The 12,583-nt window shown below is 43.7% G+C and overlaps 1 protein-coding gene across 8 annotated transcripts in view; it reads left to right on the forward strand.

The window, feature by feature from the left end:
• The first annotated feature begins 3,726 nt into the window (after positions 1-3,726).
• The window catches only part of POLR1E (RNA polymerase I subunit E), a 61,679-nt gene continuing 52,822 nt past the window's right edge, over positions 3,727-12,583 (forward strand). For 6 of the 8 annotated variants that reach the window (XR_008996558.1, XR_005025424.2, XR_005025423.2 and 3 more), the window contains exons 1-8: positions 3,727-3,908; positions 4,408-4,511; positions 5,353-5,429; positions 6,968-7,053; positions 8,765-8,823; positions 9,496-9,640; positions 11,283-11,390; positions 11,985-12,081. Coding sequence is in view for 5 of the 8 variants with exons in the window: in XM_036888336.2 (XP_036744231.1) it covers positions 3,833-3,908; positions 4,408-4,511; positions 5,353-5,429; positions 6,968-7,053; positions 8,765-8,823; positions 9,496-9,640; positions 11,283-11,390; positions 11,985-12,081 (752 nt within the window). In the remaining 3 variants the exon portion in view is untranslated. The remainder of the gene's footprint in view (positions 3,909-4,407; positions 4,512-5,352; positions 5,430-6,967; positions 7,054-8,764; positions 8,824-9,495; positions 9,641-11,282; positions 11,391-11,984; positions 12,082-12,583) is intronic. The other 2 variants (XM_036888333.2, XM_036888331.2) reach the window with 1 other exon arrangement.

Consider the following 12,583-nt stretch of genomic DNA (forward strand, 5'->3'; position numbering starts at 1 on the left):
ATTTTTAACCTCAAATAAGTTAACTGAACAGTAAAGATGCTTAGAATAAGCACTCATTGATTTCATCAGGTGAGACAGGCTATGTATCAAAAGGGAGGGGATTGATAGATTCTCTCTGATCTGTTCTTCCCAGCCCAGAGCTGGAATATTGATCCAAGTCAGGCCCCACAATACAGAGGAATCTGGATTTTGGTGTGTGTCCAGCGGTAGTGACCAGTATGAGGAAAGACCTAGCAATTTTGGTGTGTTAAATAGCTGAGGGGCTGGAAGGAGTTGCTGAGAAGGGGAGGAGTAGGTAGATGGAAAGCATGATCAGAGTATTTAGGCTTTTTAAGGGCTCAAGGCAGAGGAGTTGGCAATGTTCTGTGTGACCCTTGAGAGCAGAACTGGAACTACAGGGAAAGCTACAAAAGGCAGATGAGGCTCCGTGTAAGGAAAAAACCGCCCAAGGTGAAAAGTGTGCCTTGCAAGGAACGAGTCATCCAAGTCTATAGATATGCAAGCAGAGTCTGCATCAGGGATACGACGGAAGGGAAGGGGAAGACCGAAGGGAGGACAGGAGAGTGAGACAAACAGAGAAAAAGAGAGAAGTAAAGAGAGAGGTGGAAGAAAGGAAGAGAAAAGGTGAGGCAGAAAAACAGTTTCGAGAGTACATGGTGAGTTGCGGCACGCAGACCATGGCATCTGGTCTGCCTTTCAGGCCTTCATTAGCGATATCCTAAAAGGCCAGCAGATGGGGGTGTTTCCTCAGGAAAGGAGGATTTTTTTCTCTTCCCTGCAACCCAAACCCTCACCCCTATTCCTTACCTAAAAATTCCGTTTTCCTCTTCTGAACAATGATGCTACGAGATTAATACTGAAGTCTCTGAATTTACAAACAAACATAGTAAAATATGCTTGTGATGACCCCAATTCTAATTAAGAAGAGGCTCCTGTAGCTTTCTGCGTTTGGGGCTCATTAGGGCTCCCTCCTATCTTGCCCTATCCCAGTATAGATACATTTATTTATATTTACATGTTGTATATGTGTTTTGAATCATTGTTAAACAATTAAGCATACGGTTATACTACAGTCCCCTTCCCAACCACCCTGCCATTAACAGTTTGCTTTCCCAGGTAGACTCTCTGTCACTTTGAATTCTTTTTTTTTTTAAATTAAGGTATCATTGATATACGATATTATGAAGGTTTCACATGAACTTTGAATTTTTTTTTTTTTTTCCTGGATAATTATTTTTTATTGAAGGGTAGTTGACACACAGTATTACATTAGTTTCAGGTGTACAACACAGTGATTCAACATTTATATACATGATAATTCTAGGTACCAGCTATCACCATACCAAGTTGTTACAATATTTTGACTATATTCCTTATGCTATACATTACATCCCAGTTACTTATTTATTTTACAATTGGAAGTGTGTTTATATATATATATATATATATATATAGTGAGGGCATCTCTCATATTTATTGATCAAATGGTTGTTAACAAAAATAAAATTCTGTATAGGGGGGTCAATGTTCAATGCACAATCATTAATCCACCCCAAGCCTAATTTTCGTCAGTCTCAAATCTTCTGATGCATAACAAACAAGTTCTTACATGGAGTACAAATTCTTACATAGTGAATAAGTTACATGGTGAACATTACAAGGGCAGTCATCACAGAAGCTTTCGGTTTTGTTCATGCATTATGAACTATAAACAGTTCAAATATGAATACTCATTTGATTTTTATACTTGATTTATATGTGGATACCACATTTCTCTCTTTATTATTATTATTTTTAATAAAATGCTGAAGTGGTAGGTAGATACAAGATAAAGGTAGAAAACATAGTTTAGTGTTGTAAGAGAGCAAATGTAGCTGATCAGGTGTGTGCCTGTAGACTATGTGTTAATCCGAGCTAGACAAGGGCAATAAAACATCCACGTATGAAAAAGATTTCTCTCAGAACATGAGGGGGGAGGTTCTAAGCCTCACCTCTGCTGATCCCCATTTTCTCACCTGATGGCCCCCCTGCGACTGTGCCTGTCTTAGGTTGTTCCTCCCTTGAGGAATCTTACCCGTCTCTGGCTAACCAGTCATCTTCTGGGGCCATACAAGGAAATGTTAAGTTGGTAGGTGAGAGAGAAGCCTTATTGTTTGAAAAGGTTAGCTTTTTACTTCTTTGCATATTTATGCCCTGTGGCTTCTATGCCCAGCATTTTTCTTGAGGTGTCTTTACCACTTGGAAGAATTATGATACTCGGTAAATTCGACATTGTGGCACCAATTCTATTTAAGGGTTGTAATTAGGTAGGAAGAAGAAAAGCTATAGAAGTAGCAGGCGGAAGAAAACCTGGGAAGATTGATTATTTCTTTGACATATCTTCTTGTAGAGTAACTTCAGCATGGATAGGTTTTAAACTACTAATTAAATTGTGCACACACATTAACATAATAGGTGTACAGTTATGTAACCAAAGCATACCTGTAATTACCAGCCATCTCCAGTGAAACCAAGAAAACCAGTTAGGTGAATTCTTAATTGTAGTAATTCTGGGTCTTTGCTTTCAATCCATGTGATATCTTCACTCTTCCACCTGGCTGTAAAGCAGCCAATTCTTAGGACTTCCACAGACTCTGACTGGTAAACTTCTGCCTTAAAAGGGAAAGAATCGGTACAACAGTGCTTCCTAACCTTCAAGTACACATTAATCACCCAGGGAGGGATCTACACACAGGGCAGATAACCATTTCCAAACACTGTCACAGAGCTGTGGACAGCTGTCTCCCGAGTCTAGAGCCACGACAATGAAATGCAGCATATGATTCTGGACAGGATCTTTTTGCTATAAAAACATTATTGGTACCCTTGAAGAAGAAGGCGATGTGAAGAACAGAGATGAGTCAGCCAGAGTTCTTGCCCTTAACCTCTAACGGTATCTTCCTTTGGGTAAAAGGGGTCCCAGCCTGGATCCATGTTTAAAAGCCTTGTTTGGTCCTCCTCCTGCTCTGATAATTTCCCAAACGGGGGAAGGGTTGAACCAGTAGCAACAAATGGACATGCCCTTCAGATTGAGTTCCCCCTTCTAGTCGAGCCTAAAATTTCCTGCCCAAATGCTCTTCAGCCTGCCGGTCTTCTCCCCAGGTCCCTCCTCGCATAATTGGGCCACAGGTGTATGTGTGCCTAGCCCTGAGGAGTGATCACGCCTTGTACCTGGTCCAAACAGTTTACAGGATTGTGGACAAAGCTTGGGTTTAAGGATTGGATGTCCACGTGTGTGGACGGAGGCCCTACAGAGCTGGTTTTTTTGCTAGTTGCTACATTTAGTTGGGGCTCAAACTGTGTCTTTAAGATAATTCTATATTTGAACTTTGCTTTTCAGGTTTCAGTAAGATTTGGCAGTAGGAAACACTAACCATACCCCAGCTAGACCGCGCCGAGAAAGGAGAAACCATACACTACAGTTAAGCCGAGAGCTACGGGATATTTAAGCTCTTGGGCCTCCGGGAAATGCACAGGCTGAATGCTGGGCCAATCAGCAGCTGCGCCTCCGAGAGTCCGGCCAGGGGAGAAGAGAGACACTGAGTCCGCGGAAACCACGCCTCTCCGAGCGGAGGGGCAGGAAGAAGGGTGGGCGGGAATCGCGTGCCTAGCACCTGCGGTAGCGCGCGTCGGGGCGGTATCTGCTGGGGGTGGAGCCACGCGTCTCCGTGCGCGCAGGGCGGGACCCAGCCGAGCCACGCCTCTTCCGGCGAGCGGCACTTCCTCCGCGTGCGGGTAAGCGTGTGAAGGTCCAACTGTTTTAAATTCGGGTTCTGGCTGCCGTAGGGGCCGGATGGCGGAGGGGGCGTTGTCCAGTGCGAGGTGGCAGTACTGTGGAGAGCCGGATAAGAGCCAGAGAGCTGTGCTGGGTAAGGATTGCGGAGCCGCAGCAGAGGTTTCCATTAACTCCCTCCCCTTTCGTCTCGATCTGCAGTCCTCCCCCTTCCTGCGTCGGGCCTTTTTCTCAGCTGGGCCACGACCCCCTCTAGTCTCCACCGCTGCGTGGGGGCTTGGCCAGGCCTCTTCTGTCATCCCACCATGCACAACCCAGACCCCTCCCCAGGCCCCTGTCATCTCCTCGCTCACCAGGTTTCACCTGCCCCTCCTCTGGGCAGGGATTCCCTGTGTCTCTCTAGGTCTAGACCAGGCCTCCTCAGTCAGCCCCCTCCCCCTAATTATTCCCTCCTCCCCAGGACTCCCTTTCCCAGGACACCCCTCTCCTCCCCATCCTCTCTTTCCAACCAGACCAGGACTTCCTTCAGTCCCCGTTTAGGTCAGGACCTGGCCTTCTTTGCCATCCCCATTCCTCCAGTTTCTCCTTACCATACACCTTCTTCTGTCATTTAATTGTCAACTCTAACTTTACAGTCCAGTTCTCCAATGGGAAGCTGCGTAATCCAGGGAACATGCGCTTTACCTTGTACAAGAACGATGACTCCACCAACCCCAGGAAGAGGAGTCAGCGGATCCTGGTAGGTGCTCCTGGGGCTAGTTGCCTCCACTCTGCAGGCCTCAGGAGGCCTCTTGGATGTGGGTGTAACTGGGAGGGTGGAGAGAGGAGAAAAGGAAATATTCCCAGGTGTCCATGGAAGGTGGATTTCCTGTGTTGAGAACCACTGTTATGTAGCGGTGAGAACTGCGTGGGAGGCACTCATACAAGGAGACAAAGCTCAGGGCCTAAGGGGGAGAGGACAGGGCAGAGTGAGCTCAGTCAGAGGAGTCACTGCTTGCCAGAATGGCTTGTGGGGTGGGGATGGCAGTGAATTGCAGCTGAGCCCTACCTGAATAATGGAAAAGAGCTTGACAGCTGAGGTTTAGTATTTCAGGTGAAGAAGATACCAAGGTCAAACAGGGAAGCAGGAAAGCTTGGCTGTGATTGAGGGGTGAACCAGCCGCTTCCATAGTCCTGAAATCTATAGGGAGCAGTCATGGGAGATGTAGGCAAAGAGGTTCAATAAGGGCTTGGACTTTGGGCCCAGGAGGTTACTTGCAGAATCATTTTGGTGCATGCCTGTAAATGTTGGGAGCCCAAGGCCTTTCCCACATCCTGTAGTGCAGCTCCCCCCAGAACTTTTCAGACTAACTGGAAGCTAGCACTGTCTGGGGCTTCCCTTTGAATAGTTCTTTTGTCTTTCTCCCAGGGACACTCCAGATTCACTTAGAGATAGTGGGGCCAGATTGTCTCCCAGAAGCTCTCTAGTTCTGATCCACTGTGGTATGGATTCTAAAACTTTTGCAAATGTGAAAAAGGGAGATAGGTGATTAATACCTTTTAAACTGGTTGTAATGGAGCTTTTCCCCTCTACATTTTAGGCAGCTGAAACAGACAGACTCTCCTATGTAGGAAACAATTTTGGAACTGGAGCCCTCAAATGCAACACTCTGTGCAGGTAGGGATGGGAAAGGGACAGTGGGTAGAGGAGTGTAGTGGTGGTGGCCCTTGCTCTGCTGTTCTTTGTCTTAATATTTTATAGCAGTGGGGGTTTATCCAGAGAGGTTTACCAAATTCCTGTGTTTGCAGACCCAGTGGGCCTCATACCAGCATGTACACATTTCTGGAAAGGAAGGACTTATATTTGTTGAATTTCCTAAAAGCTGCATTCATTTGTAATATTCCTTAAAAAATTTTTTTAAAGTTGAGATATAATTGACATGTAACATGTTAGTTTCAGGTGTTCAACAAAGTGATTCAATATGTGTATATATTGGGAAATGGCCATTACAATAAGTCTAATTAACATCCATCACCACACATAGTTATAGATCTACTTTTTTCTTGTGATGAGAACTTTTAAGATGTACTCTTAACCAACTTTTAAATATACTGTACAGTATTAATTGTAGTCACCATGCTGTACATTACTTCCCCAGGACTTATTTATTAACTGGAAGTTTGTACCTTTTGACCCCTTTTGTTCATTTTGATCACCTCGTTGATATGCAGTGTTCTTTATTACGTCTTGTTCCAAAAAGGCAGCTGTCACTTCTGATTTGGAGTGTGTGTAGGCCAAAGCTTGCCTTGAGTTTGCCTTGGAACTAATTACAAGAAAAGAATTTGGTAGAGTCCAAGGCTCCAGGGTTTCTCTCCAACTCTGGTGATGGTTGATGGACTGACTTTAGTCATCTCTGCCCTTCACTGACTCCCACACTCCCCCTTGGTACAGTGATAATTGTCTAAGCAGTCTATAACTGTTGGTCTGGCATGATGCAGCCACTGTCGCAGGGTATCCAATAGTGAAGCACAAAAAAGGCCCTTTCAGAGCCCCCAGTGGACGACCCTGGTAGAAATCAGGTTAATGTGTATATGATTAAAACTATTAACATCATGTCATCCCTTTGCAAAGATGCCCTAGTTCAGACTTGTCCTCTCCCCATAATTACCAAGGTTTTACTTATCTCTGTCTCCATAACATTTATGCATGCAGTAAATTCTAGTGTAATTCCAGCTGCTTATATCCAGAGAAAGGGTTTTCCACTACAGCAGTGAGCCCAAATGTGATTAGCTACGAGAATCACTTGGTAGCTTCTCCCCCCAACCCTCCCGCCCCCAGAACTACTACATGAACCGTCCCTCCCCCTTCCCTCCTTTCCCTCATTTAGAGGATTGAGGATTTCTGCTATAGGAGATTGTTGGTCCTCATGAGCAGGTGATGCATTCTTTAGGGGAATTAGCACAGCAGGAAGGTGGAGGACTTTTCTTTTCCTGAGTATGCTTCCTTTTATTTATTTAAATAAATTGAATTTAAATCCTTCCACAAAATTCTAGGCAAATACTTCATTTTTTTCCCCTGTAGTTAAGAATTGGCCTATTTTTCTATGATGAGTGCCTGAATCCATAAGAAGGTTACAAACTGTTAAGCAGGAAAAAAGTTGTATAAACAATACCTTTTGAATAATCCATTGTCACTTGTATTCCTTCTTTATTCAGGCACTTTGTGGGAATTTTGAACAAGACCTCTGGCCAAATGGAAGTATACGATGCTGAATTGTTCAGCATGCAGCCGCTGTTTTCAGGTAGGACCCTGAAGGGTCACAAAAACACTGCCTATTTTACATTTGCTGGATGGGTTTTAATTTCTAAAACACATTTTATAGTTATTTTTTAAAGGGTGCCTTTCTGCAAAGGTTTTCTGTTTGCTTCATTTGAAAAATTTTGAGAGTGTTTTTGCTCAGCAAGTATTTCTTAATGACCTACTGTACTATGCTCTAGGCAAAGGTTTGGGGTTGTGGAGATAGCAAAACACACAGATCCTATCCTGTGGTATTTACAGATTGGAGATCAGAAGCAAGTCTTATTTAAAGCAAGCTGAGTAGTGGTCAGAACAGAATATTGATGGGCATGTCTGATATTCTTTTCCATGGAAGGCCTTTCTGAATTCTTAACTGTTCTAGTAGGGGTACAGGCTTTAGAACCTCTGTAGGTGATGGAAGTTATTTATAGGTTGGACAGTAACTTTCATGTTGATGAGAAGTGTCTACACTTTATGATTTGGGAGATTTATTTTTTCCCTATCCAGTGGGAGAAGTTGCATTGCTTCTCTGCTTTGGTATCTTAGGATGCTCAGGGCTAGAGTGGGATCTTCAAGAATGCTAGAGAAGAGGGTCAGACTCAAGGGGCCCCTGTTGCCTAAATCTTAAATATTGAGAACCTTGGCAGGGAGAGCATTAGGGAGGAGTGTTAGGGTCCTGGTGACTCTGCCTGGTGCCTTCAGAGGCATTCATTCTGACTTGATTCCTTCAGAGTAGTAGTTCCAGTCTTTTCAAGACTCTGATAAAGGTCTGGACCTCCTTTCCAGAAGTATGCATAATACACAAAAATACATATATGAGATTTTCTATATAATTTTAAAGGGCTCTTAAGTTCCAAAGCCCATCTGTGAATTTTTTAGGGGTCCATAGTCTCTAGGTTAAGAATCCACCGCTTTGCAAAAATACAGGTACAATTAAAATACCTTTCAAATGGTCTTATGACTTGCAATGAGGCAAAGAAAATTGTTCATTAATTTGTTGGTTAAACAAATTTTTGTTTTTACATATAAAAAGTTTGTAAATACTGGTTTATTCTAGCTAGCATACATAAACACACACACACATTTATTGGGCCCTTGTCATGTGCTAGGCACTGCTCTGAGCGCTTCCACTGCACTATATCACTTACTTCACATAACAACCTTCTGGGTAGGTATTGTTATTCCTTTTTTATTAATGACAAAACGGGCGCAGAGGTTGAGTGACTTTGTCAGGAACATACTGCTGATCTTTATTCAGGGTCACTCCAGAGCTTGTGCACTCATCCACTCAATTATACTGCCCCTTAAATGAGTACTTTGTGGGAGAGTAGAGAGTTTCATGTAAGAATCCATACATTGTGCTTATGCCTGCTTTTATAGGGAGGGCAGAACTATTTACTGGAAAGACCTGAGGGCTTACTTTCTGATCCCATCTCTGTCTCTGCCTGGTGAACCTTCCTGGGGCAAGTCCTTTTCTGTGGAGGCCTTTGTAAAGGGAAGAGGTTTTACCAAATGACCCCTTCATTATTCTCCAAGTTCTCTAGGTCCTGAAGGTGTGTACTAAATGTTCACAGTATGCACTCATGTTAAGCTTTCGGAAGTCCCGTAGTAAAGAAATGTTTTTTTCTTAGATTAGTTGTTAAACAAATATTACTATCTGTAGGCCTTATAGTTTACTTTTTTTTCTTTCCTGTTTTTGTTTTGTGTTTGGATAGATGAATCAGTTGAGAGTGAATCAACACTAGAGAGTCAGACCAAAACTTTTAGAGAAAAGGTAAGTGTGAAAGGACCTAAGACATGGGACCTGACGCAAGTTCCTCCTAGGTCTTGGGTTTCTACACCAGTAAAGAGAGCTGGTTGAACACAGGGCTGTGGTTCTGGGCAATTCCTACCTGCAGAGACCTCCTGGGCAGTCTCCTTTCTTGGGCAGCTATACATGGCTCTGTGCCAATGTTTGGGGATGGTTCTCTGGACAGATAGAGGTGTAGTGTAACACTTGTTTTTAGGATTTAACCCTGGTTTCAGAAAATATTAGTTGTAGCCTAGAAACCTCCACATTAAAACAGACTTTAGGATTGTCAGTGTAAAAGGTTTCTACAAAGCTCATCTCACCCCAGGCTGGCAGACTGATGGATATTTTAAGTGCTGTCAGGAATATTGTATTGAAAAGGGGTGTAAGGCCGTCTTCAGGCTCAGAAGAACAGAGTGAGTGATCTACTAACAGTGTCTGTCATGGGTGTAGGATTGGGAAATGGCAAGCTGTGTGCCACAGATTTACCAACCCTAACTCTAGTCAAGTATTTTCATTTCACAGGTGGAGATACTTGATTGAGTGTATAGGTGAGGTAATCATGGCTCAGAGAGTCTGAGAGTTTCCCCATAATCACACAGCTAGGAGGAGCAGTGACCAGCCTGTCTGCATTAACCAGATTTTTCTCTTGCACAGATGGATTCTTGCATTGAAGTCTTTGGTACCACCAAACAGAAGCGTGCTCTGAACTCTAGGAGAATGAACAGAGTTGGCAGTGAATCTTTGAATTGTGTGATAGCTAAAGCTGCAGAGAATATTATTGATGCAAAGGGTGTGACTGGTAAGCAGCTGGATGTCGGGGTGAGAGTCTGCTCTTGGGGACAGCCTTCTCTCCTCTTGGGCTCTCTTACCCACTTCACAGATGGTAATGATGGGTGTTGGGCTGGATTTCTTCCTGCTTCTTGCTGAGTGCCTTTTAGGGAACAGATTCTGGAAGTGATGAAGAAACATCTGACATGGCCTACACTCAGCTCATGGTCAAGTGGAGGAGATAGCCGTGGGAACGGGTATGTGCATGCCCTGGCCTTGGTGCCGGGGTGGCAGCCTGTATAGTAAAGAGAAGGGAGGCCATCTCAACTCACTGTAAGTCACAGGGAGGTTTTGGTCAAAAAGGCTGATGTGGTGGCGATGAACTGAGCCTCTAGAGACAGTGTTCCACTTTGGGGCTGGTGGATCTTTTTCTGCTCCCAAACTCCTCAGCAGCTCCAGGATTCAACTGTGTTGTATAAAGATGTGTTTATTGTTCAGGTGCATTATAAGAACTTGAGAGAATATGTATGAGAACTGTTTTTTTATTAAAATGGAATTTTAGTAATTCTTAGAAAATCTTTCTGTATCTTATGACTATACAAATAGTTTCCTGTTTTCTTTCAGTATGTTGATAATTTTACTTTTTACATTGAAATCTTAAAGTTTTGGGGTTTTTTTGGCTTGTGGTATAGACCTAGTTTTATATCTTCCAAATGGTTAGTAATTTGTCCCCAACGCCATCATTTCCTTTTGTAAAAGATGTTTTAAAAAGTCATCTTTATCATCTTCCCATATTCTTAGTTGCAGTCTGTTCTGTTGTCCTGACTGGCTACTCCTGTAGCAGCATCAGGCTCTTGTTGGTTAAAGTAGCCTCATCATCTGGTTTGTGGTCTGACAGGGTAGATGTGTCCTCTTTCATCCTTACTTTTCACAGATGTATTGGTTATCGTAGCATGCTTTTTCTTCCAGGTGATCTTAAGAATTATTTTGCCAAGTTCCTCAAAATCCATGTGGGATTATGGTGAGGAGCAACATATTTGCAATACTGGAACATAGACATTATGTCTCTCCATGTATTCAAAGATGTACTTTGATATCCAAGTAAATTTTTAAATCTTTTTGTTCGGCTTACCTCAGCTATTAAAGGACATTAAAAAAAAGTCAGTCATTTCCCCTCATTCTGCCAGACCAGCTGTTACAATTTTCCTGATTTTCCTCAGTATACTTGTCTTTATGTATACTTAATTCTTACACAGTTATTCTTATAGGATAGTTAGTTTTATATACTGATTTTGTTTTTACTCACAACATGTGGAGAAGTTTTCTGAAAGTTAAGCTATTAAAGGTTCTTTTGAATGTCCCTCACCTTTTGCATCTCAGGTCGTGTTGTGAATATTTATTAGCCAACCTGTCTTCCAGTTACCCTTCACATTATTTGAGGGGGACCATGCTGTATCCACCTTCTCTAGTGCCCGGTTAGGTTTGTGTCATTGGTGGACACTGTAGTCCTGGAGCTGTCAGCCTGATGGGGGGGCTGGGCCCACATTGGCAGAAGCATTCAGAGAAGGCTTTCTGGGCCAGTTGTGATCTCAGGCACACACGTTGCAAAGAGTGTTGGGGAACTTGAAGCCAAACCAGGATGGTAACAGCAGTAACTCTTCTTTATTGAAAAGCTCTGGTCAGTGATGCCATCCATGATGACTTGCAAGATGACTCCCTCTGCCTGCCTCCCTGCCATGCCGACGCAGTCAAGCCTGAAGATGTGTATAAACTTGAAGATAGTATCCTTGCTGTGATAGAAATGTTGCCTTATTTCACAGGTTGGGATATGTGCACATGAGTGGCATAGCCAGGTGCTCTAAGCGGTCAGTGGTCCCGTGACACTCACAGAACCTACCTCCTCACCTTAGCAGTTGCCCCAGTGCTGTTGCTGGGGAGTCAGCAAGTCTTCTTCACTTGCTGAGGGAACCTCTTTTGGCATCAGCCTCTCAGCCTCTGGGATTCAGTATTCTTCAGCAAAATTCCAAATTCCCACACTCAGCCCTGTGGGAACTATTCTCCTTGAATATTCAAAATAGGATTTTTAAGTCATCTAATACCCAAAGTCTTGGGCAGGCTGATGAGTAAAATAATGGGTTGGAGCATAGAATTTCCCTCCTTGTGGGTGTAGTCAGGTGAAAAATGCCTGCAGTGGCTTGGTGATAAGTAAAGAAAACAGTAAAACCCAGAGAGGGCAGAAGCTCTGGGGAAGTGAGTCCCAGAGCTCTGCCTGCTGCACACAGATTTTCCCATCTCTGAAATGAGACCACCTATGAGATGATCTGGCTAGTGGATGTTTCAGTTTTGGTCAGATTGTATTCTTGACCTGCACCTAGTTCTTTCCCCTGCGGAGTATGAAGCTCTTCAGGGCCCATGTGAAGCTTTCAGGAATGTTTCATCGGAAGAACTGCTGAGGATGACTGAGGAGAACAGGTAACCCCACTTGGGTGGGTGGAGTATTGGGGAGTGATGTTGGGAAACAACAGCAGTCAGACATGAAGCAGACCTTCGGGCGTAGGTCAGTGAGGATGTATATCTGTTCAGCATTTGAACATGAGTTCAAGTCAGTGTTCTCTGGAATGTTTGGGCTTCCAGGCCCTTCTTCTCCCAAGGCTGTGGGTCGCATTCAAGGGCGAGAGTTGGCCTCTGAGTGCGTGGGGCTCGTGGCTGAGCAGAGGGTGGTGAGGCCTCAGATCTGGGGCTGGGAACTGGAGCTGGCCTTTGGCCTCCAGTGTTAGGCTGATGCTGATTGGCACCAGAGAGGCCCAGGTGTTGGCCTGGGAGTAGAGGTGCCCGCTGAAGTGATGGTTAATCTGTGATGATTTGCTTTTCTAAAGTTAAATTTCTGTGTTTAAATATTAAATATTGTACCTTTTAAATCAGAGATTATCCCCCTATATTTTTGCTTTTGAATTTTTTCTTTTAATAACTTCAT

The sequence above is a fragment of the Manis pentadactyla genome, chromosome 3 (assembly GCF_030020395.1).
Source record: "Manis pentadactyla isolate mManPen7 chromosome 3, mManPen7.hap1, whole genome shotgun sequence".
Classification (NCBI taxonomy): domain Eukaryota; kingdom Metazoa; phylum Chordata; class Mammalia; order Pholidota; family Manidae; genus Manis; species Manis pentadactyla.